At 37.9% G+C, this 26,564-nt stretch overlaps 1 protein-coding gene across 1 annotated transcript; it reads right to left on the bottom strand.

The window, feature by feature from the left end:
• Positions 1–1,305: 1,305 nt before the first annotated feature.
• Positions 1,306–22,969, bottom strand: MAP9 (microtubule associated protein 9). Its single transcript, XM_049796506.1, has 13 exons — positions 22,865–22,969; positions 21,776–21,872; positions 20,079–20,507; positions 17,710–17,936; positions 17,227–17,338; positions 14,574–14,824; positions 13,656–13,714; positions 12,950–13,112; positions 11,729–11,818; positions 10,852–11,013; positions 10,251–10,396; positions 9,364–9,496; positions 1,306–3,340 (listed from the first exon to the last, which is right to left on the bottom strand). Exons 1-13 carry the CDS (start codon positions 22,916–22,918, stop codon positions 3,218–3,220), a joined length of 2,046 nt encoding a protein of 681 aa, XP_049652463.1. The 5' UTR covers positions 22,919–22,969; the 3' UTR covers positions 1,306–3,217.
• Positions 22,970–26,564: the final 3,595 nt, after the last annotated feature.

The following is a 26,564-nucleotide window of genomic DNA, read 5'->3' as shown; positions in this document are numbered from 1 at the left end:
ACTTGAATTCAAGGCTCCAAGTGCTAGAAGCCTAGAGGACCAATGATGCACCTCACTGCTCCAGCCTAAATGCCTGAATTAATTCAATTTTTTTTTCCGTAAAATTTGGGTGGGTCAATTTTGAGTTGGCAGTTCTATTGCATTCTGCCTGTGCTGTCATTCTACTACCTCTCCTGGTAACTGTAATTTTACTCCACCTCTTAGGTTGCCCACTGAAGCTGCTCTGGCTGGGCATCTCCTCAGCTTCTTGGTAGTTTCTGTCAGCAGTGGATTCTTTCTCCTTGGATGCCAATACTGTCATTGTGATACCACTACTGCTGGAAAAAATGCCTGATCAGTCATAAGGTAACAGCCAGAGCTACTCCCAGAGTTTATGAAAGCCCCATATTCACTTGTCTGCAATATCTGTGCTACAGCCTAGCTTAAGCCAAATAAAAATCCAGACTTGCTGGATCTCTGCAAAAAAACCCTAATGTGCAGGATTCCCTAACTGGGAACTTCTGTGGTAATGCAATGCACAGCAACACTGCAGTGCAGGAAGCTCAGTGTGGGTACTATGAAGAGAGCCTACAAGAAAAAACACAAGTGGCCTAGGAACGCAGCCAGACTCCAGGGGCCCTGCAAGAACAGACTGCAGGCCTCGGGCTGCTTCTGAAAGCCCCAGCCTCTCTCCCACCCTCTCCCCTTCTCAACCAATGTCGTCCTCCTCCTCCCAAATGAAAAAAGATGAGCTTAGCGTGAACCCATATGAATGCTGCCCTACCCAGAGGTTCAGCATCCGAGTGATGACTCTTGGCACAAATCTGAATCTCACAGAAGGGGCAAAAAGGTCACTATTGTCATTAAGATCCACTAGAAGACATCAAGTGCGCATTGCCCACAGACTGTATGTAATCAAAGGATGGTGTTCTAAAGGTCCCTAGCTTCTCTACAGAGTCTTCAGTGGAACAAAAAACTGTTCCAGCCACAACATTTCTGGGTAAGCAGCCCAATGACAGGCGGCTAGAAACAAATAAAAGAATAAAAGCCAGGTCCAGTACAATTGTCTTTTGAGGAAGAAACAGAACTTAAAACAAGAGGCAGGACCAGCAGAGACCTGCTCAAAAAATCCCAATACACAGCAGGGCTACCATGAACAAGGTGCATGAAAGGCAACTGGAAGCTGAAACATGCAATGTAAAATACCAGGCAATATACTCAAATATGATCCTGCAATAAAAATACTTCATAATCTAGAAGCTGTATCAAATCTGCAGCCACTCCTCACAATGGATCAAAACCGACCTGTCAGATGATTTGGCTGTACACAAATCCAGCACAACTACTAGTGAAACCTCATCATTATTCTCAAGATTAGCAAATACTTCTTGACACTGTCAATAGATTCTATGCAACAGAAATATTGTACTTTTTACAAGCCTTCCTCTACACTTGTTTATCAATAGAAATTAGGTTAATGATGGTAACTATACCACTACCTACTGTTGTAACAAATGTATCTTACCTTTTTGCTTTCTAGCACCTGCTTCTGCCTGTCATAAACTGTGCAAAAGGTCTGCATTAGGAATTCACAGAACAAGAGTTCATACTGACAATAATGAACAGGACCATATTCAACAATGAGATAGAACAGATATTGTTCTGATCTTACTTTTACATATATACCAGCAATAAATTTCACCTGTACAGCATTCCGGTAGTAGAAACAGTTATGGCCAAACCAAGCACCTCTAAATCTTCAGTGGCTCTCACTAAAGCATAGAAAACCAAGCAAGAAACATCAGGAAACTAAAGAAATTCATCTGGTTGCTGGTCTTGTGGTTCTTCTTTTCTGAAGAGATGCCCTAGTGTTACATAAAATGCAGAATTCATAAGTATCTCAGTGATTTATGAACAGCATAAGACTTGAGTGAAAAAGGCAAGTGTACTTCTCAAATGCTCCTTCGACCTCCCAAGGAGGCTGTCAGTCTCAACAGGAGCAAGATTCTCATTTGAGAAAATACATCTATAATTTAAAGACTAGTTTTTTTTACTTCTTGGTTGGTGATGTTGTTTTTGTAGGTTGTTTTAAGAATACACACTTGAGGAGCAAATCTTATCTGGAGTGATTATTAAAATTCAAATAAGAAAATACAAACATAACTAACAGCTTGAGTTTAGACAGTAGGCAAACAAGAGATTTGAAGATCTCTAAAGACAGGTAGTCTTGCCTTTGTTTCCAAAATAGTGAGGCAAATAACCATGAAAAAAACAGGAGAAATTTTAATAATTTACTACAGCAACTAGCTCATTAGCAATGATGAAAACATACTGGGGAAGGATGTACTTGATCATGTCCAAACAGCCACAGAAGCCTTTAAATTAAGTTCCAAAAAGGTAATTTTCAGTGTCTAAGGTTGCCTCATAGGAGTACCACTGTTCGGCCCTTGTAGTTTTTGTGTAAGATTTTCTGTGAACTGCAAAACATGCCTGTAAAACCACTGTTCCCTGTAGGAAGCAGGAAATCTATGGAATGTATATGAAGACCTGAAATGGAATTAACAGCTGCAGTCTTACTTAGTCCTGGATCATTTTACATTATATGGATTCCAGTTTAATTCTTTTGTACCATCACATGGCTGACTGGTTTTGGCCACATGAAATCCTGTTTCTGCTTAATGCAGTTTTAATTTAAAAGCTACTTTTGTATTTCATAATGTAACATACTCCAAGAATTATATTATGTTCTCTGTAACTTGTCTCTTCATGTATGAAAATGACGTCCCCTTACCATACTGCTTAGCTGTCTGCCTTTTATCACCACAAAAGAGCCAACATCTTGCCCATCATCCTCCACACTTCACAAAGCATTTCTTCCAGACTTAATTCCCCAGCAGTGTATCCTAGTAACTTAAAAATAACCCTTCTGCTACTTACTGGGTGAAAAAAATGCCAGAGTCCAGCCTTATGTATCCTGAATATACACTTTCACCAAAAAGGAACAAAGTAACACAGGATTTAGCAAAACTAAGTTAAATGTGGAATTACAAAAATTAATACATTTTATAAAGCAATGGAAAGGGACAACTGATCTATTTAAACCGCAGAGATGACAAACCAAAAAGAAAGGATGCAACATCTATAATGGATTCAGTGAAAATCAGTTGTTATTGAAATAATGACTAGCCATTGTCATAACTCTGTGGATCATGTCTTCTCATAGAAGGCAATAGACTGCTCAGTAATTCCTTGAATATGTGACTTTGCCAGGTGGACTCCAGGGAGAAGGCACTACATCCCCATGGACAGCCTTCAACTTCTTTTGCTTCTTCTCGAGCTGCTCCCTCCTCTCTTTCTTTTCCTGAGAATGAAAAGATGTGTCAAAAAAAACCCCAAACAAAACCCAACAAACAAACAAAAAAACCCCACCAAAAAACCAACTCCACCAACAGAAAAGTTACAATTATTGTTACACCTTTCTTGAGTAAAATGAACAGTTAACATGCAATGGAGATTTGCCTTTTGGAGCTTAGCGCATCCCTTCTAGGGATTCAGTCACACACATTGCACAACGCAACACAAGAGGCTGTACAGTTGGTGTCATTTACAATGAAGGTGACTATCTCAAGGATGGGCTGGTTTTGTGCACTATCTAAACAAAAGGCCCAACAGAAAGCCTAGTGGATTAGGTACTGTATTTATCTTGTATATCATTAGTCTCATCTTAATTACTTCTTTTCTTTAAGAGGATACCTAAATCACAGTGCTAAATATGTTGTTCTCATTACATGAGAGCACTGATGCATCTTTGTAACTTTCTGTACTTATTCAATCACACTTGCCATGTATTAGAACAAACTGGGAATTAAACAATTTAATTATAAACAAATATCTATCTAACATATTATAAACACTGCAAGGTTCTGATGATATTTTCTGTTGTTTCAAACAGCAATAGGCAATTAGGATGATGAAGGATAAGCAAGATACTTGCAATATTCTTTTTGTGCCTGATTAACTAATGATTTTCAAGATACCTGTCATTCCAAAAAAATTTGCAATGATTTATAATTATTTCCAAATTTTTATATTGTTCCATTCTATATAAGATAAGCATTCTTCTTTGCAAAGATGACTGCCATTTCACCATTGTGAGGACCAGCATCTAGGGGTGCATCTGCATTAGCAATTTAGTACACTGGAGAGTTCTTTATAGGTGCAAATTTTCCTTGTATCGTACTTGCAAGTTTGTGGTGTATGCTTGAGCACACCACTTACTGACTTAAAGTAGTTTCTCTCTTGATGGAACCAAGGTTGACATTATGGACCAGAGCATAACCTACAGTGCCCCACTTGACAGGTGGATAAAAGGTCCTTGACCAGCTGGCTTTCTGGCATGTGAACAGTGCATTCATTCCTAGGACCAACAGCTGGCATACAAATCATTGGTAGTAAAGGTGCAATGTGGATATGCAGGCTTAAAACCATCATCAGTTGTGCCAAATCCAACCTTGGTCCTTTCCTCTTCTGCAGCCTATCAGCCAGTATTTTGAAGAAACATAAAAATTTCATATTTTCACATGTATGAACTGCATTGCAGTGGAAGTACTGCTCCTTGAAGACAGCTGTAAGGTAACTGGCACTCTCAGATAACCCATGATCCTATCCCTCTGAGGACACTGTATACCCTGCAAATTCCCAAGACCCTAGTAGTGTTTGCCTGTTATTCATAATTGAAAAGAGAAATAGGGAAGTAACTGTGGCTAAGGGAGTAGACTGGTAAATGGGGGTAGAAGTGTTATGGTAAAAAACCAGGAGCTTGAGTGGAATTTTAATCATTTTACACGTATGCAGCGGTCAAACTGTACTAATGCTAGCTATACATGTGATACGTAAAAAAATTTTAAAAAGCATTAACATGCACTGAAATATCAACCCTATCCATATGATTTCAATCTAGGCCTTTTAGGTCTTTGTTAACATAAATCTGAAGATCCAATTCTGTTAGAAATGTCTGGTCTGGCTAAATGAGCACAATTATTTCATGTTACTAGTAAAGCTGATAAAAAGCAAGGCAAAGCTTGCATGGAGAAGTAATACCCTTTACTAAAACAAGCGATACAGAAGTTCATCACAGTTAGTCTAAATAAAAAAATATTATCTCTTCATACAAACTGTATCTTTCTGGATTATATGGAGTAATTGAGACAAACTGCGCTTGTAGCACTGTAAGATTCTGACTCTTCTCTGTCATCATACACTTTTGCCTTCTTTCTCCTTCCACAGAGATCTTCCTCGGATGAACACCACTAGTGGCTTTGCATCTTTAGAACAAGTTCAAGAGCTTTTTTTCAGGAATTCTTAAAGGGAACTGGTTATTACCCTAAGGGGAAAAGGGTCTGCATTATCAGTGATACTTTTCAAAAAAGATGACAAGATATGTGCAAGCAATACAGATGAGCTTGGGAAGAATGTGCTCTGCAATGGAACACATACATGATTCATGTTCCTCTTTTGGAGTATTTGCACATATTCAGCCAATTTATTCTTACAAAAATTTCATCATATTCTACAAATCTTAGAATCTGAATCTGTATTTGACATTCACAGACACACCAGTAAAGGTAACTAAACTAAAAACTCATTAAAAATAGGAGTTACTGTAGCAGTATTGGCAATTATTTGAGAAGTCACATGTTACGAAGAAATATGCACATTTTATGTTTATAAAGCATTCTTTACTGAATACATGTTGCATAACAGACTTATGTATGAAAAACCCAACCCAAACATAAAACATACACCCACCCAGGAAAGGAATGAAAGTTGCTTTGGATTTTTTAATCATGTCTCAGTTTTGAATGTTTGGGTTTGAAGATCCAATTTTCATGAATGAATCCCAGTGCCAAGGAAAGAGTCCTGCTTTTAAAGATTAAATCTGACATGAAGACTTACTGGCTTCTTCCCTGCATTCAACACACACAAAGCTTTTTATTTTCTAGTCCTAACCACAGTTCACATTCTCACAAGAAAAAACTGATATAAATCTTCCCTAAAATAATAAACAAGATGTTATTTGCACTAACAGGAGAAGAGTAACAGAAATAGTGAAAGATGAAATCAATAACTATAGCTTGCCATACACTAGACCAACTTGATTGTATGGCTTGATTTCTCTGTGGAAATTTCCAACTCAGCAGCCTAGTATGATGAATACATTTTTTGCTTACAAAATTCTGGGAAGATCACATTCTTTAGCAGTATGACTGCCACATAATAATTGAATTTTAGATAGTACAGAAGCCTTACAACATTTAAGAGGAGTAACAATAACAGCCTTATTTCTAACATATTGCAATGCCAGGAGATTAAAATTCCAATATAGAAAGTATTTTCAGATAGATCTTATTAAACCACATGAAATGAATAACCCGTGTCAGCTGTTTCTAACCCAGAAAAGCAACAAATCCATGAGACTCATCCAGTACATAACTTCCTGATGTTTTTAAACAGCTTTAGAATGCCAAAAATAGGTGTTGAGCATGCTCAACCTCCAGGTAAAATTTCAAACTTCTAGGGCATTTAACCTTGCTATGTTGATCTTCAAGCATTATTTGAGAGCAGCCTTACTTTCATCAACTCATACTAGGTTAATGTTTACCACATAAAATGGAGAACATAACAGATCTAGGATACTCACTTTTCTCTACAGAAAATAGGTATCAAGATTACTATCTCAAAAATAATGGAAACTAAACTGATCTGTCATTAAAAACTTTCTACATGATTCTTCTTCACACTGTACTCCTCAGAATAGGTGCATGCTAATGACAAGAGTCAGACACTGGTATTATATATTAAGTAAAAAATGATCATTTATCAAGCAAAACATCTAGATTGGCTCAAAGAGTACTTGGTGAGTAGCAAGAGGCAAATACTATGAAAGAAACAAAAAAAATCAGAAGCTTAAAATTTCCTCAGCAATACAAGATTATCCTTTTTATGTTAGTATTTTACAAGTGTTAATAGCCTTTTTCAGGGCATTTATTTTCAGGCTTAAAAAGTAATCTTCTCTATGCACTTATGTTATCAAACACTCACACAATAACCTCTAGAAGTATAAGTAACAGAATTTCCATTAACATAAAAGCAGTATGTTTCTTATATTTTAGAAGAACTACAAGCAGGTTTTTATGTCCGTTCTACCCATGCGTTATGGTCAACACCTGGTTCAGGAAAGCTGAGGATGAATTTACACATTTATTTCTGTTGAATGTTAATGAAAACATATTAGAATACTTTCCACTACATTCCTCCTATTTTATTTCCCTTCAAACAAAAATCATCTTATTTGAAATACTATACTTAAAAGGCTTCCACAATTCTGCCCTCTCAGATTTGATGCCTCTTTATCTACCTGTGGGCAGATACCATCTTAGTTCCCTTGATAATACATTGACAACTTTAAAGGCATTTCTCTCCTGCAGTTCAGTGAAGGTGTGTATTTTCTCTATTACTATACCAAGTGAGATAATATTTTGGCCAAACACGATGACAGAGCCATTGCCCAATATGCTTTCTCAAATAAACGTCTGTTAGCTGCAAAAACCAGCACAAGTTATGAAAGTAAAAATGTGAAGACTGGGCATAAGACACATCAGTCAGCACTTGCACATAGACATGGAAAAGGAGATAATTTTAGAGTTACCTCTGCCAACCAGTCCAGTACCTATCACATCCTCCAACACCTGCTTATTTTTCAAACTGCTCCTCTCATGTAGACACATGTACATCCATTTAGATCTGTTTATTCCTCCAACTACTAAAATTTATATTAATAATCCCACTGAAGTGAAACAGTGACCTCAGGAATTTATACACAATTTGAAGAGGGGAGCCTGTGCTAGGCAGCATATTTCATTCCCCAAAAAAGAGGCAATTTTTTTACCTTTGTACAGAGTCCAAGACAGCAAGGAAGCCAAATGTACAATGAGAGGTAATATTAATGTTTTGGTACAGGTATGCTAATCGAGGATAGTCTCCGTAAGGGGAGCATACCTGGACAGTGATAGCTACTACTCAAAGCATAGTACTTCCTTCCTTGGGAACCAGGAATATTGACCAAGCAAGAAATAATCTAAGATTGGACATTAATCATTTGACAAAACTGAGCTAGAAATCACTTCACTAAGGGGATCAGAGGAAGCGCTTCTTGCCAATGATTACAGAAATCAGAGGTATTCCAAAATGGGACCAGGTCAAAAAAGATCTTAAAAGACTTAAACCTAAGACTAAAAAGGTTTGAAAATTGAGAGAAGGGAAACTGTGCAGGCTCTTGCTGTTTTATGTAACTGCATATTTCTGAGTTAGTCAAGTAAAGGATTGATTGTCCTTTCAAAATCTGTCCCACACCTGTACATGTGCCTGCCTCAATTCTCATCTATCCCGCCTCCCGAAAAAGCCAGAAAGCCCACTTGAGACTCTGGAAAAGATATTTTTTTAAGCTATTGACAGTACAAATGAACACCTGTAAGTACCTTAAGCCAGCTGAGTTGCAAGATCCCATTCTTATAATTGAAACAGATACTATATGTATAGGATGCATGCCAAAAATCAAAAGAAAGGCAGACAACAGAATAAACACTCTCAAACTAAGAAAGCCTTAAAAGTCAGTATGATGAATGACTGTGTCACAGGGTGAGGATAAAAACCACAGGTTTTCCTTTAACTAGCAAGTCACACATCTTTAAGAAAACAATATATGCTAAGAATATTAGTGATCTCTCTTCTAGTTTGTCTTTCTGTAGCAAGGAAAAAAAAACTGCCTTATTGTTGGGACTTGAGTACTAGATTAGTTTACTGCTTAACAACTGTGACTAAAGAATGCTGTTGTAGGAAAAATATAACTGAGAGCATCAGAGTTCCAACCTTTCTAGTAAATGGAAATAATCTCAAACCTCATTACAAGCACTTTTGCCAATTTTAAGGTATACAAGTCTCTACTTTAAAAGCTTCCTTGAATGTGCATGCACTCACTGTTGCAGCTGGTGACACTGCTTGGCTTTGCAGGTTTTGTGCTGTGGTGAGTTGGCTCTTCAGAGATGGTTGCTCCTGATGTGGAATGTCAAAAAATTAAGACTAACTATGAAATACAAAACTCTATGACATGTAGGTAGGGAGAATATATTTTCCATGTATGCTAAATATCAAGTCCACCATATTCTACCATCATTTTGCTCAAGAATTTTGGGGGACTAGCTATGTAATGCCACCATCATCTGGCCTCTCTCATAACAGCATCAAAACCCACGAATATTACAATACAAAAGTGTTCACACTACATTAACCTTTTTGGTTTTGACAAAGTGCAAAAAAAAATAATACCAGCCATCTTTCATATTCCTCCATAGCCTTTATATTTTTTTCTTCCTTCTTTGCCTGTTGTATTTCTTGCTTTCTTCTCTCTAAGATTTTTTCTACTTTCTTCTGTTTTATAAATTCTTCCTTTTTTTCATTCCTGTATAGTGACAGTGAAGAACAGGAGATCATCATGTAACAGACTAAATGCTGCATCTGTGACTGATTAACTAAATTAAGTCAAGAGAGATATTTTATGCATTTAATAAAAGACCAAGAAGATATATTTAAAATCTTCAAAGTCCATCTTTATATACTATATCTCTAAGGTATAAATGAACCTGCTATTCTATCTATTATGGCATCACCTTTTCTGTATTACTTTCTCCTGTATTTGGTATCATATAAAAAATTAAGATTCAAAACTTCTGTGGGTAATAATAAGTTGCACGTGGTCTGTGAAAACTCCTGGCTTGTAAAACTAACAAAAGAATTTCTCCAGCAGACACATCTCATTTGCTCCTGAATACATCTACACTCATACATTGTATTCCACAAAACTTTAAGATAAAGATTTACTTTCCTTCTTATGGCTTAGTAATGAAGCATGAGACTAACCATATAAGACATTATACTACCCCATGAATTGTACTTCTCAGTTGCAGTATCTCTGCCTGGGCTGAAGACAGTAGTAGCCTTTTGGGGAGGAAAGCATTTAAGTTATCAAACTGAAAAAAGCTTGTACAGTTTTGTTCTCATTGTTATACTTGCTCTCCAATGGGACCAAAGAGCCTGATCCCAAGCATGCCATTGTCTCCCAATTAAAAGCACATCAAGCACTCACAGAAGACCTATTGCATTTATAAGTGAAGATTTGGGAAACTATGATATTCCAAAACCTAGTGGAGTAGTACCATTTTTCAACTGCTGACATGCTGTCTCTCTTCTTCTCTGCAACCAGTTCTTCCTCTTTCTTCTTCCTGATTCTTTCAGACTGTTTTTCCTTTCTCCTTTGCTCTCTTAAATATTGCACTTTACTTTCTTTCCATTTTTCAAATGCCTAAAGAAAGTCACAGACTCATTAAAAATCTTACTCCTCACCTTTTTGTCAATACTCCATTTGCTTATTCTGTACTATTATTTTTTGTAATTTCTACATGTTCCAATTTTCGAATATCTGTTTGTAGCATTGCTCAGAAATGGGTATCACTATACCTAAAAAGAATAAATTATTTTTCCCAGTAAATAATAGTTCATTGCCTATGTATTTGTATGGAGTTTACTTTACATTCAGTTCATTGAATCCAAATACAGAAAAATGCCTGTCTGTGTACAAATATAAACATTACATACTTCCAACAGAACAGATCAGAATCTTATACAAGCTTTCTTCAAAAATTAGGCATGTTTAGATTTTAGAATCTAGTTTCCACCTCTTGCTGGATTAATCAAAATTATTCTCAACAACCTCCTGAACCATATCCAATACACATTTATGTTCATATTTCACATCACCTTCCGTGCTGCTTCTGTTTTCTCCTCATTCTGTTCTGCTGCTTTCTTTTTCTTAAGTTCCTCAAGCTTCTTTTTTTCACTTAACTTCTTTGCTTCTCTTCCTTTCTTTTTTTTCCAGGCTTCAAAAGATGCAATTGCTTCCTCTCTTTTAATAGCTTCTTTCTAGATTGAAAATAACAGTCTACATTTAAATACACTTAAATATAAAACTATAATTGAAATAGTAAGTTTTAAACTCATTGCCAAATGTAGGATTAGATGGAGCAATAAAGAAATGGAAATTGATTTGCAGACAACATACCAAGTTGTCCAAGTAATATTCAAAATTAAATTTGAACTATATGAAGTGTTTTTCTTCTGTGCTCATTTTTAATTTAACTTATTGAATGAGACAAACTACTCCTGCAAAATATGTGTGGAAGAATATGAAATACATGTTAAATGCTTAGAAGCAAAATGTACTGAATACTTAAAAGCCAAATATAAGAATTGTGTATGGTACTATTCAAAATACAGTCCTCTGTAGATAAGCTTCTCTTGAAATAGGGAGCAAACTCATCTTCTGACAGATGACAAAACTTAAGACCTGAAGGGTTGAGCATCCCAAGTTCTTTATAAACAAACCTGAAAATTAATCTAAGGAGCACACTTTTAACATACTTTTTGTAAATGTGTAAGTAAGTATCAGCCACACAGCCTTTACAGCAATCATAACAAGTGGGACATGCCATACACTGTTTCAACTCACCTTGTGCTATTTAGAGAAAACCAGATGCCTTAGAATAGCAGAGTGATGAAATTAGGCAGAAAGCACAGGTAAGCATACTTCAAAGAATTATACTTTGCAAACTTAATTTAAACAAGAATGTAAACAAACCTTTTCAGTATCATTCCTTAGATTTTCAGCTTTCTCCTTTTCAGTTCTCTTTAATTCCAGTAGAAAGACTCTTTTCTTTTCCAACCAATTCTGGAAGAATCATTAAAAGACTTTTATACTTTTAAAGTCTTTTTTAAGATATAACTAAAAAAATTCTGTTAAAACAACCAAATATTATTAGAGCAACACCAATATAATGACCACCAAAATTACTCTTAATTCTTCCATGTGCTACTTAAATAATGACCCCATGTGGAAGACTAAGCTGTGATCACACAAAGACTGTGACCAAAAAAGTGTAAGGTTCTAAAATCATAGCTACAAAATATGAAAAAGATGAAGGATCTTTAAAAAAAAAAATCTTCAAAAAACCACCAAAAAATGTAAGCATCAAAAAAACCCCAAAAAGAATGGAATAAAGATTCTTATCACTTGGTATATAGAAATATAATTTACATTTATTGTCTCTCTTGAAAATACCTATAATTAGAGAATAAAATCCAACTGGGAAAAGTGAGACTTCAGGCATCCATAAAGTGTTACAAGACATTTGCATAACCAGGCTTAAATTTTCAAAGTTTAATTATGTATTTGGTATGCTGCTTATAGATACAAGTGTCCTAAATGAAGTCTATTTTACCTTTAACAATTATAGAAAGAATATAAATACGGATTTGAGGTTCTAAATTTTGTTCTAGAACCATAACAAGTATTAAAACACATACCAATATGAACAGCATCTGCTAAAGAAAATTTTTCTCACACAGATTAGTAGCAAAAATCTGTTGGAACCCACAAACTAATTATGAAATTCTACACAGAATTCACATAGATTATCCTTCTGGAGAGAATACTATTTTTCACTTTTCCTAAATTCCAACTGAATAGAACATATCAGGAAAAGAAACTTTAAACTACACACTTACTAAAGTTAAGGAAGAAGTAGAAATAAAGGAAAATAGTATATTTGTCTGAAAATAGTCTGACACAATAAATTATGAACCACGGTCCCTCTCATCTAGTTTTTTAGTTCATAATTTGATGAAAAGGCATAGCCAACAGAATGATTATTACACCTATAATGATATGCAAGGAACACACTCAGAAATATTGATTTCAAGAAAATAAGGGGTGTTGACTCCTATACCAGGACTTTTACGTGCATAGTTTTGTTTGTGGGTTGTTTTGTTCAGTTTTTATTTGTTTGTTTTTAAGATCTACCTGGAAAACAGCTGCTCGTAAACTATCTGCTTTATGAAATTCTGTACTGTTGTTCTGCACATGTTTATCCTCCAACACCTTTAATGTTCCCAGATATTGAGATGAAACAGGTGTAGCTGATGTAGCCTTTGTCTTTTTCTTTAAGTGTGCAGAAGACAGAGACCTATATAAATACCAAAACACAAACATATTAACGGTCTTTCAATTTATTGTAGTTGATACCAAGTAGTGTTCTTTTTATTTCAGTGTATACTACAAGTTACTGTGATTCTGTTTGTACATGCACTTGGCTGGGGATAGGGGAAAAGGGAAGAAGGAAGAAGCCCGTTTTCTTCTGAGGGCTTTATTATTGCCAAAACAAGCTGCTACTCAACATATCCAGCCTGAAAAAGTTTACAAATTCCTTACACTTTCACCTACAAAACAGCTTAAAACCTGTAAAGACATCATGGACTGGATTCACTGGTGGATCCTGTAGCGCACACTCATCACAGACACTGGCAAAAGACTTGGAGTCTGATCTGATATAACCCTGAGCAAGGGTTATAATAACATGACACATCTACTAAACTGTTTTCCACATATAGTTGGAGGTTGTTGACAGTGAAGACAGTGCTGACAGAAAATGAGAGTGAAGCAGCATTGTCAGGGCACTTACATGCATCTCACACTCTGCGGACTGTGATACATAGCATCTTTCTCTTACCTGACAGACAAAGAAGCTTCCGGGTTTTGTAGAACTCTCTCCTTTGTTTCACCTAGTTTCTAAGAAACACAGAGGAAAAGTAAAATTATAAAGTCCTCAATCAATAGAACTAGATTAGGATGAAACAGATTTTTACAAGCTAACAAGAATGTTGGGAGTTGGACTTGATGATCCTTATGGGTCCCTTCCAAGTCAAGACATCTATGATGTTAGAAAAATACACAAGAAAGCCACTCTAATATAGAAGGGGTACAGTACAGGGTAAGAAAGTAAAAAAACCCCAAAACCCCAAAACCCAAACCAAACCAATAAACTTTCAGAATGCCTGTATCTTTTTGGAATGGCACCTAGAAATGTTTCTTTGTATTATGTAAAAATATAGTCTATAGTTTTGAAATACAAAGGAATAAAAAGAACCCAGCTGGGTAGTGGGTTTCCCTGTTATTATATCAACAGTATTTTAACTATTTTTAATATTTAGCTTTAATAATTATATATATCTCTCTACATATTTTGTTTCTTATGATAAAGCATAGAGTGCTTTGCATCTTATCCATTATTCAAGTCACACCACGGATTCCATCCTCAGCCAACATACACTGCTTATTCCAATTCAGCTAACCTCACAATAGAGAGCTGACGCTTTCACTTGGATAAGGGTTTTTCCTTAAGACTGGAGAAACACACATTTCAATACCTTTTTCTGGTTTAAATGATTTGTGTAAAAGGCATTCCCTACATCTGCCATAAAACTATACAGAATTTGTAAGAACCTCAGCTCTAGAACCCAGAGATAAATTGTCAGCTTTATAAACAGAGTTCTACACATTTAAGGTACCAACAGTAACTTTACAAAACTTTTCACTGTGCTTCTAGGACACTGTTCTAAACAATGGTAAAAACGCATATGAATAATACCTTGACAGAGTCCTTTGAAGTGTTCTTTGCCTCCCCATGCTCAGATTGATCATTCGCTGATACCTCCTGTATTGTATCAGTTAATATTTGCCCTTCCACTATTTTCACCGTTTCACCTGAACTGTCACCTATTGACTTCTCTAATTTCTTTGTTTTCTCACATACTGTGGTCTTCATCACTTCTATCGCAGAAGAGGATTTTCCACTATTGTCCTCCAGTTTCAAGTCACTGGTGCTGATCTTCTTCTGATCTTGATTTAACGGGAGAAAAAAGATTGAGAGGACACATTAACAAGAATTCCATTGTTTCTGAGTATTGTTATTTCTGTACGAAAACCATCTGTTTATGAAACATATTACTAAATCTGAGATAATATAATGTACTTTCTGTATACCTCCTTCTAAAAACTGTATAGACTAATAAGAGTATTCACTTGTATTGTATTTAAATGTAAGACTGGAGTAGTCAACTGAAGTTTTAACAAATGTTATAGAATGTGAGAGCATGACAAAGGCAAAACTTCTCATCTGCCTTACCACCCAAACATGGTTCTAGTGCAGAAACCAAAAGCAAGAGCCATTGCAATGACGGCAAGAGCTCTTCTGATGTCTAGAAAACTACTAATGAAGTCTGTACAACAATTTGGGTTAAAAAAACCACTTTCATTGTGTGGTGTTTTTCAGGGGTGTGGGACACACAACAAAATAATGGAAAGATTCTGCAGTGGGGATTTAAACAAAACGTCACCTCAATTTAAAAGTATGCCTAAGTGGTGAAATTGTCATTTATGTAACATTTTATTAATAAAACTTAAACCCCATTTTTATCAGACTTGAACTGTCATTAACACAAAGTTCTAAATTTGTAAAACAATTCAGACATAAACCAAAAAAGGCCATGATAAATTCCAAATTACAGTCTTCCACAATTTTCTGATGGAATTCTAAAAAGAAATAGAAATTGTGGATGAGAGATTAACTCCAAGTTACCTGAAGAAAGGAATATCAGTGCTGACAAACTAAGAAATTTAACCTAGATTTACAATGATAGAGGTAAGTTCAAGGTGACAAGGAGAATTCTGAATTTATATGAACCATTTTCTACCCTCTGTTGATATATAAACTTTCATATTTTACTTTACACTTACTAGATAGTACAAGTGTATATAAACTGTAGGCATCTGAAACTGTACAATCCTAAGTAAGCTGCAGCATTTAGCGTACAGACCACTGGTGACAGCAGATTTACTATGAGCGCTTTGTAGCATGAACTTCACAGAACTTCACTTGCAAGTCATTTTGGCTCTGTTTGCAAAGGGGATACAAAATACTACCTTCCCATGGTTAGCTGGGAATAAAACCTGTAAGTATTATTATTGTAGTTTCTTTCCTGACAATTCAAGCTACACAAGTTTGATCAGTCTGCTTGGAATTCTTACACCTGCACACTTCAGCATCATATTTAAACAATCTTTTCCAATCTCTTTTCCTCCACTTTTGTTGAAGACTCCATATCATTGTTGTTTCTAAGTTTTCCTTTGTACTGACACCACCACCTTTACCATCCTCTTCCTCTTATGTTGTCCCTGCACTTGGAGAATCTACCCATTCCAGTACACTGATGCCCATATCCTTTTCCCCATACAAACTCCCCTTAGACATTGTTTCATTAATGATGCTTAAAAACATCAAGCTATACCAAACAAATTTTCTAATCTGAGGAATCAGCAAAATATATAAAAGAACTGAAATTAAACACAGATCTAAGCTTACTCGTTATTTACTATTTAGTACATTGCCTGAGTTTTCAACTTTTGTTCACTTTCTGCACTAAATTCTTCAAGCCAAGTCCTATCTTTTCTTTCATTAAGCTGCAGCATATAGACATTACATAGGCCATACAGACAGCATTCTTCTTGCTGCATCTAACAGTCTCTGTTACCTATCTGGTACAGTCCTGTGCACAGCAAATTACCACCCAGCATGATTGCCTTAGCAAATTTAAAAAGGTGTCTAACAGCCTATTCCAGTGTTTTTTTCACCTGGGGTCCATGGATTTTTTGTAACCAGTCTGAAAAGGGGGACTAAGAAAGTTCAATGGATACTGCCGAGAAGCCCACAGATTTGATATTTCTCAAAGGGTCTGCACATCCCCTGTGAACTGTTAGGGATTCACAAATCCAAAAAAGTAGAAAAGCGCTACTCAGCTTGTATTAAACTTTGTGGAAATGGTGCAGGAAGAAGTGAAAGGTTTACCTTAGTCTTGTTGACTGAAAAAGAGGAAATTAAATCAAAATGACTTGTTGTAAGTCTCAAAGATGCTTAGATGATGATGTATACACTTGACATAAGTCAAAGTATAAAACCTAAATTCTCAAACTTTAATCTGTTCCTCTGCATTCCTGGGATGGCTCTAGGGCCAAATTTCTCAATACTTGGGATGATACTGTACTTGGACATAACTGCACGAACCAGGCTGGGCCATCCTCAAAACCAGAACAGAAGGAGACACAAGGGCATGAGAAAGATACGGAAGGAGAGTAGAAAGGAAATTAAGAACGGCACTGATTTTAAGAAGACTTGTTTTGGAACATTAGATATCAGTAAGGTATAAATGGTAACATTTTTCTGGTTGTATATATCTAAGTTCTACCTTTTACAGGTGGTGCTTTTCCACACATCAGTAAATTGGAGTCTCCAGATCTTTCATTGTGGGTAGTAAAATTAATGGAAAATGGTGCTGAAGTACTTCCTAGCCATGCACCCTTAGATCAGAAAGCGACAAATAAACAAGTGAGCAATTTATAACAAATCAGTATAATTTAACTTGACTTTATAATACTTTGATAGAATGTTCAGAACTCTCTAGGAGAAGTCTAATTCTTGGTTTACATTTGGAGAAATGAAACCAATCAGCACATAAGGCGGCCAACTGTCACAAAATCCTGTTTCTAGTTAGAAAGAAAAAGAATAATGTTCTCTTATCTGGCCCTCATATAAGAATGCTACTGGCAAAGACTTTTTCTCACTCCTATTTTGGTCTGATTTTTCTCCCCAAAATTTTGTCAGCTAAATAAAAGTAGTTTCTAAAGCTTCGAATGTAGATGGTAAAAAACCAACCCATATACTCTCTTACTTCAGAATTAGGGCTTTTGGCAAGGAGTTTTTTCTTGGGTGTGGCTTGGACATTCAGAGTAATTAGGGATGATGGTGCCGAAAACGAAGAAAATCCACTTCTAGAAGTTATTTTTCCTTCTGACCTATTAAGCTCATTATCTTCCACAGGACCACTTTTTCTCAACATACTTCTTGGTTGAGGTGATGGTTTGTAGCAGCTATTTAATGAAGGAATGCTGATATTAGCTGAAAATAAATATTATAGTTTCAGTTATGTCTAGTTAAAGACATTTTAGTCTGGAACACTATTTTGCCAAGATAGTTTCAACTAACTATTTTCAGTTAAATGAGCCATTTAAATAATAGCACAGCTTTCTTAACACCATTAGGCCATATACAGCTATATAAAGAGTTACAGCCACTTTTTCAGAAAGTTTAACCGAAGTTTTAAGGCTTCTAATATAATCTCTACATAGACAACCTACAAACTTATTTTCTCTATTTATCATTATCTCTGTATACATTGAAACTACACTCAAGGGCTTATCTGCAGTCAGAGAGACAGACAGAGTTTTCCATAAATATAGAAGAGAGCATGTATCTAATACAGCGTTGTTGTAAGAAAACGTTTTTGCTATTCTGCTTGTTCAGTTATCTACTAGCAAAGAAACAAAGGGAAGACTGCTCCTTTCTGCATGGTGCAGAACAGAACAACCCTGGGTAGGAGGAGACATCATGAGAAATGCAGTCGAAGAGGAGGGTATATTTCTAGCTTATTCAGTGATGTCTCTGTTTCCCCCTGAGGCAGTCACTGAGCAGCAGAACCACTGTGCAACTGCTTCTTACAAATTTCTATCCTTTGGCTCCTTACCCTCCTCCCGTTTAGTAATCCTATCTTCATTTTTTCTTCCCTCTGCCCTGCCACTAACAAGATCAAGCCATACAACAGCTTTCTACCTGCATTTTTCTTTACGTATGCTGATCCATATAGAAATGCTTATCTAATTCTGCACACTGCTATAGAAGCATTTCTTATTAAGTCCTAGTTCACACAAATCTACCACAGGAAATGGGAGAATCACCATGCCCATCCAGCACACTCAGCTGCGTAAAGTCTACTTATGTAATTCGTGTGAAGTTCAGAGACCTAAGAGATCACAACAATATTCCTACAAGTGCATCAATAGTTTTTCCATGCAGTAAATCACAAGAAAAGTCAAAGGAGCCGAAAAAGCTGATTAATCTCTGGATAGTCACCTCCTCTGTTGGACAGAGATCAATTTATCCAATATAAGAAAATTTACAATGGTTGACTACTGAAGACAATATGCTAGTATCACTGTACTACTTAGATTCACATGAAGAAAAAGAGTACAACTTTTTTCTCCCAGTGTAAAACTACACAGGCATACTGGCCATGAAAGAGAGGCATCTGCAGTGCCCAGCTCCACATTCAAGTATCTAGCACTTTGGTGCCATCACGTGGAAAGAAAAAAAGGAGCTGATATCACTAACCCTGCTCTACAATTTCAAAGTTGTAATCTTCCATCAGAGGTAATGACCAGCCATAAATGTCTCTCAACATCAAACAGGGCAAATTCTTCTTATATTAGGAAGTAGATAAAAAATATTAAGTCTTTTGACATTTAAATTTGTAAAAGCACATATAGTCAATTAGCAGAATTTCAAGTTCTGCTTTGCGTATTAAAAATGAATTAGCTATTGTTATAATGAAACATTAAAGTTTGGGGTTTTTTACGTGTTTGACTATACATCCCAAGTGGCTCAGTATCTTCCAAGTAAAAGATCATCTGAAGTTTTAACTTTGTGATGATGTCTACCATTCATAAATGTTTTGGTTACAGGTCATTTTCTGACATTGTTAATAATACAGCATCATGATGTCTCAGCATCAGGACTTCAACATTGTATTTGTGAACACTGTGGTCCAGCTTCACTGGTCATAGAGAAGGGTTATCTGTTTAAGGAGCTTTCCATTAAAGGGTGCATGGATGCCATGGACACTGTGTGAATATGGCTTTCTGTGCTATGTGCAGGCAGAGGAAGCAACCCTGCAGCCCTCCCACACCTTCCATGGACATGCATTTATGGAGAGCTGGACTTTAAGTATCCAAACAGCTGTTTCTCACCTCCTGAAAGGAAAAAGCAAATAGGAACCTCCTGCTGCTTGGCCCACACTGGTTCCATTTACACCCTGGCAGCTGGAGGTTATTGAAACATGTACTTTTAGAAGAATATTGAATAAGTTCCCTGCAAGCCAAAGAAGCTGATACTTAACACAGAACATAACCCAAATTACAACACTTTAAAATATTGTAATATGGCTAAGGAAGCAGCAGAAACAACACTCAAATGCTTTCTTTTCACCTGATGCTGAAGCATTTCTTGTTTTGTGTACCCGTGGCTTTGGTATTGGTTTGTTTTCCTCTTGCTTTCTTTTTTTCTGTAGTTCATGAATAGGCAAGTCATTACAGTGGTCACTTTCACTATTATCACATGGTACTTCTTCAGCAGCTGAACACTCTTCATTATTTTTTCTGTCATCACCCTCATTTTGACTTGCCAAACATTCTTCTTCACCATCTTTTCTGTCATCCTGGATATTTTCACTTTCTAAAAGCATTGCTTGCTGAAGCTTCTCTTCATGAAAGGATAAAGCAAAGTCATCACCAGCTTCGTTTTCCAAATCTGCTGCTTTTTGTGAAGCATCATCATCTGAGAGAGGACTCTCAACAGCAACTGCTTTCTTAGTGCTTTCAGCACCTGAATTACTTTCATTAAGTTCTTCCCCAATACCTGAAAACAGCACATTATCAACTTCCATTTGAGACAAGTGGAAAAAAATGGGACACAGAAACTACATCTTCTATAATTTAAAAGTATTTTTCATATAAGACTCTCCTGGCTTAAGTCTCTGAACATTTCTCTTTCTGTACCTCTGATCTCTGCAAAGCCACTAAACTACATCCTTATTCTACTTCCTTTCCTGTCATCTGTTTCCATGGACCCAATCTGAAGAAAATACTTCAAATATTCACTTGTTAAATCTTATCTGTCATGCAGTTTAAATCCCTTCTAAAAACCTGTGTCTCCAATGCCGTAAGAACTGGAAGCAAGTCAACAACAACAAAGCTAGGCCTGTTTGGTTACCACAATCCATCCTCCCCTTCTATTCTTTTCACTTCTGTCCCATCTGAAATCTACTAGAAGATACTCAAAGGAGATATCTGCTCTGATGCTAAAGTTCATGTGTTCAACAAAAATATTTTTATCTTCCTGTAGCCTGTAATTTCTAATTGACTTTATTTCAGAGTTCAAATGCTCAAGGAAGACAACAAAAGAATGTCATGATAGTTGAGTAACATATTTAATGCAGGAGCAGCTTTTTTCTAAATCTTGTCAGCAAAGGGAAATCAAAGCATCCCACGAACCTTTAAAAAATGTTTCAGATGTGACAGAAGAAGTCCTTTTAAAAATATATTATGATATTTAAGATTCATATTTCCCTTAACATGTAGCAGCACCATATCAGGAGGAAGAAGAGCCATTCGGCCAATCTCGGTACACTAAATATAAATATTACCAAATATCAAATGCATCTTGGCCCAAGAAAACCAGCCAGATCAAACCAGTTCCTGGTTTGTGTACACTGCCAGGCAAGCATGCTCTGCAGTGCGTCCTGCAGCCCTTATTTGCTGATTGTCCAGACAGGGAAAACAGTAAGACAGTAACATGGCTTTCTCTCTGCCCATGTCCACTTTCGTTCACAGTACTGTGCGCTACTGTCTCATTCAGGTATAAACAATATGGCTAAGGAGTAAAACTGGGCACCACAACTGTAGGAACAGCACAGACTGTGTCTGGTCTAGCAGGTTGGCACCACCACTAATTTCACTGGGAATTCCGCTCCTAACTTAGAGGAGGAAGACTAAGTGATTTAGAAGTTGTTAAAATATGAAGTCTTGGAACATTAAATCACATCGACTCACAAAGATTCTCTGTGATCTAGTAATGAATTAAAAAAAAGGGAAGTACACGAGGACAAATACTTAATTCTGTCTTACCGTTTAACATGTCATCTTCATCACTGTCAAAGTCGTCTGAGTATTCAGCTGTTTGCTCTCTTGCTGCATGAGCAGAAATTGCTTCTTGTAGCTCATCCTGAAATGGTTTCACAAATAACTTCACACAGAAGAGAAGATTCACTTTTTCAAGTTCAGCACTCATTCCCCTCTCCCACTCATACATAAGTAAAACTGAGCAACAGAGATTAACCCACTTAACTGAAAATTATTGTGAAGGATAAGTAAAATAGAGCGTTTCCACTCATTCCCCCAATTTTTCTGTGTTAAAAAACCCCCCTCCGTATATTAATTTATATTTCTGCTTCACAAGAAACATCTTGCAGATCCCTTTTCCATTTTCGGCAATGTTGTCTCAGCATGTGACACTTTTTCCCCCTTTTGTACGTTTGATGGGCAAGACTACAACCTAAAAGGTCTGTATGGTCACGCATGGTCGAGAAGGCGAGCAGGGACTACCTCTCCACCGACTGTTTCAGTACAAGAACCTGAATGAAGCAGGTGGCAGGTCCAAAGCAACGGGAGAAGTTCACATGAGGCAGCACTGGTATTTTGGACTCTCTGCCACAGGACATCATGGACACACCATGTTTACATGGTTCTGAAAGCAACTGGCCTTACTTCTGGATTAAAAATACATTGCAAAACGCAGCGGTTATGTCCAGACTGGAAGACCCCGAGGCACAAACCACGGAAGGCTTGAGAGCAGTTTGTCTGACACGGGTCTTACGCTCTTCCCGAGGCACCTGCTGTCGGCCACCGCCGGTCCTTCAGCCAGAGACATTTCTGCAGGACTACCAGGAACAGGGAGGTCAGGCTGCCCCCGTCTTGGAGGGACTGCTTCCCAGGTTATGCGCGGGGAACGGCTTCTAGTGTCCACACAGAAGGAGACCTGCTGCCCGCTTTTCTTTTTGATAGCAAATCGGCTTTGGGGGGGTGGGGTGGGGGTGGGCGTGTGTTGGCTTTAACAGCAAACGACCGCAGTCGCGGACAAACGCCACCGACGCCGTCTCCCGGTCCCACAGGCAGCGCTCCCCGCCCGCGGCCTGCCGCCCTGCCGTCCCCGCTCACCTGCAACGCGCTGCGCCGCCACACCGCCCGCCTGCCGGCGCCTTCCCCCGACATGGCGGCGGCCTCTCGCTCCCGCCTGGCAGCGCCGGCCAGCCGGCCGGCCGGCCCGCCCTCCGAGAGCCCCGACAGCCCCGACAGCCCCGGCCCCGCCGCCGCCCCGCCCGCCGCGGCGCTGCCCGTCGCCTGGCAACGCCGCCGCGCAGGAGAGCGCGAATAAAGGGCGGGCGGCGGCGGCAGGTTCGCGGCGCTCTGACCTCGAGTTCCGCGGCGCGCTGGGCTCCCGCCTCCCGCCTCTCGCCCCGAACCGGGAGGCTCTCCGCTAGGGCCAGGGTGCAGCGGAGGACAGGCGGGGCTGTGCCTCAAAACCGAGGCCGTCTGTCACCGCTGGGCGACTGTCTGACCTGGGCCAAAGTCAGGCTTCGCCCCTGCTTCAGCAGGAGCCGGCTGAAGTCGGCAGGATTTATTATTTATGCCCGTGTCCTACACATAGCCCACGTACCTGTTCCGACAAGGTGTAAGTATACGCGTATGCCCCTCGGGGCCTAAGGTGGGACTGGCACAGGTTCGTCGACCCCTCTCTTGCAGCCAGGCTTTGTCCAAAACTTCCCGCTTGGGATTTGAGTGCTGACGTAGACAACGCTTTCCATAAGGAACAAACTCATTTCAGTGCTTTCTGGAGAAAAAGCTCATAGCACTTGTGCATTCATTTGAATGAGATTTTAGAGGTGAAGGAGCAATAGTGGCGTAGAAGTTGATGCAAAGATGTTTTTTCTGAATACAAGGGCCTTGCTATTTCTTTATGCAATTATTTGCTAACAGGTGGTAGATAAAAGTTCTGTATGTTGCAAAATGTAGGAGAAATTGCTTTTGGATGGCCTTGCAGTTCCTAAGAAGATTAGGACTTTAGCTCTCTCCAATAACTTAGCTTAGAAGTATCCACATGGATTTCATCAAACTGTAAGCATAGATAATAGAAGCACTAACAAGCACTCTTTAGGATAAGATGTATCAAAACATGCAGCAGAGCACACTGTGCAGAATCATCTGAGGAGGGTCAAGTAGCGGACAAGCGAGGAAGATTACCGAAGACCACCAGAGGACTCCTGAAGATCACCAGAGACCTTGAGTACACCTGTGTGAAGGACATTTACATATCACAATGAGTTCCCAGAAAACTAATGAATATGTAAAACTTTTCTTGGAAATCTGATGAATATGTATATAGAACCTGTGTATAACCTATGCAATTAACCTGACCAAGCGCCCACAGTGGGAGGAGAAATCCCCTGTGTGCCCAGTGCTGCAATAAAGGATACCTGCTTGATAGTCTTCTGACTATTGAGTCCTGATTTTGGCTTTTCATGGCATCAAATTAAAAAAACCCCGGTACTTGCGCCTCCTAATACTCTGATTTTTATTTCCCCAAAAGGTGGTTGTGCAACACACCTGATGAGCAGCACCCCCCAGCTGACCGGACCCCTTGCCAAGCAGCACACATCCCTGCAGAGCTGGCTGCCCTAGAGGTCATCTCCCCGCTGTGTGGGCAGTGATGGAGGGGACCAAACCCCAGCGTGCTCTGGGAATATTGATCTCTTGCATCAAAAGAAAACTGTCAACTTCAGGACCATGTACAGATATGGACGTTTCTAGTCTTTCTCCGGTTAAATGCTTTTGATTGCTCCTTTTCTAAAATAAGAGTACTGCTCCAGTTGTCTTAGTGATAATAAAGAACTTCTGACGTTCCCTGCACTGGGAAATATATTTGCATATATTAATCTTCCCCAAAATGCATTACATTTTCACATGTTGTGCAGAAACAAATCTCCCTGACAGAAACAGGGAAAGAATATGTAGGACAGAGCCCAGAGCCTTAGGACTTGTTTGGCTCTTGTTTATTTATGTAGTTATATTTTAAAAAGCAGCACAGTTACGCAAAGGCCACAACACACCTGGGGGAAAGAGGCCCTGAGTTCTCCTTGGATTTAAACAATTAATTGTGAATGATTAATTGATATTTATGTATCATCTGAGAGCAGCTCCATGCTTTGTTTACCTGTATTTACTTATGACCAAATAATGCTCGATCTGCTGATTATTCATGGCATTTGTTGAGAGTTACGCTTGATGCACATTTTTTTTCCCCTCTGTTTTATTCACATATGAAAGCCTTAAATTATTCCATCACTATGCTCTTCCATCTCTCTGTGGAAGGTGAAATTGGACGTACTTATTTAGAATTTAAAAATAAAGAAGAAATGTATGTATTCTTTCCCTGTAATAAAGTTAGCAATTGCTGTTGAAGGCTAAATTACATCCACCTTACAAACAACGGAGATGCACATTTTATTAAATTCCAGAAGGTGGCAGCAAAATATTTTAAAATTAAAAAACTGGTTCATTTTTTTAAATGTCCACTTTTTAAAATGTCCACCACTGATGTATATGGGATTTTTTGAAAGCCATTGTATTCATTTAGATCAACTTCCAGCCTTGCATACACTGTAGAGAAGGAAGGAGATTTGGTTTCAATTATTATGTTATTTATATGAGTCAGATAATGGGGTCTGATATCACCTGTACTATTAAATATTCAATGCACTGAGTTGGCAGGATGTGGAAAAAGAAAAAAAGATCAATACTGTCAGCACTGAAGAACTCAAAATGTGTGAAGATGTTTTTGTCAAAACACATGAACATCAGATCTGCATCTTCTAGTCTTACCTCAGGCAAAAATCCCATCGAGACCCACTGAGGTGAATGGGATTTATGCCTAAATATGAATGTAGGGCTCTGAGTGTAAATATAAAGGTTTTTAAGAGTCTTGCTTAAAAAAAAAAGGGGGGGGGAGGCTTATTGAGGACAAAAAAGCAAAGATTTTATGGTATGAAAATGAGCATTAACATCTGCTTTTTAATTAATAACTGGTAAATATATCACAAGTATGAAGTAGACAAGGAAATGTATGTTTGGAGGTGCAGTTGCTCTTTCTCTCTCAAGTATACATGGAGCATTGAGAAAAAAATACTCTAAATAATCCTAGCAGTTACATTAATTTGGCTAAAATAAACTTAGAGGTAACATTTAATTCTGCTGCCCAAACGTTAATCTCAGCCATGCCCGAACCTTAAAAATAAAGCTTTTTAAAACAAGCATCACGATGCAATGTAATTCCAATCTGCAAGAACGATGTTACATTCAGAAAGCAGTCAGGTATGATGAGGTTTTTGGATGGCTAGCTCATATGCATATAAACAACTTCCAGAAGTGGTTTATTTTATTCGTGTGGCTAGAGTTTGTAAGATTGGATTCAGGATTTCCTCTGAACAAATGACACACAGATTAAAAATGCTATAATTATATACCATAAGTCACCTTAAGTCAAAATATATAAAACCCCTTACTGGAGAGAAATGGTGTTCTGCTTGCTTTGGTATTCCTTCCCGAAGTCAAAAGTTATACTTGAAAGGAGGCTTAACAGCGGCATGACAAAATGCCTGAGTTGGTGTACATTCCTGTAGAAAGTGATTTTTGGTGCTGGTTGCAAAGGTCTCTACTCACAAATGACTATTCCTGTTCTTGACGTCAGTGTGAGTTAGACATCTAGCTACAAGTGCATTTGGGTCTTGGATTTTGCATGCATTACTGGTTTAGCAGAGTAACATAGTCAACAGGTCAAGTAGCTTCTTCAGTTTTCAACAAG

The sequence above is a fragment of the Accipiter gentilis genome, chromosome 3, assembly GCF_929443795.1.
Source record: "Accipiter gentilis chromosome 3, bAccGen1.1, whole genome shotgun sequence".
Taxonomy (NCBI): Eukaryota; Metazoa; Chordata; class Aves; order Accipitriformes; family Accipitridae; genus Astur; species Astur gentilis.
The sequence above is the reverse complement of the archived record's forward strand: the minus strand, read 5'-3'. Positions and strand labels throughout refer to the sequence as shown.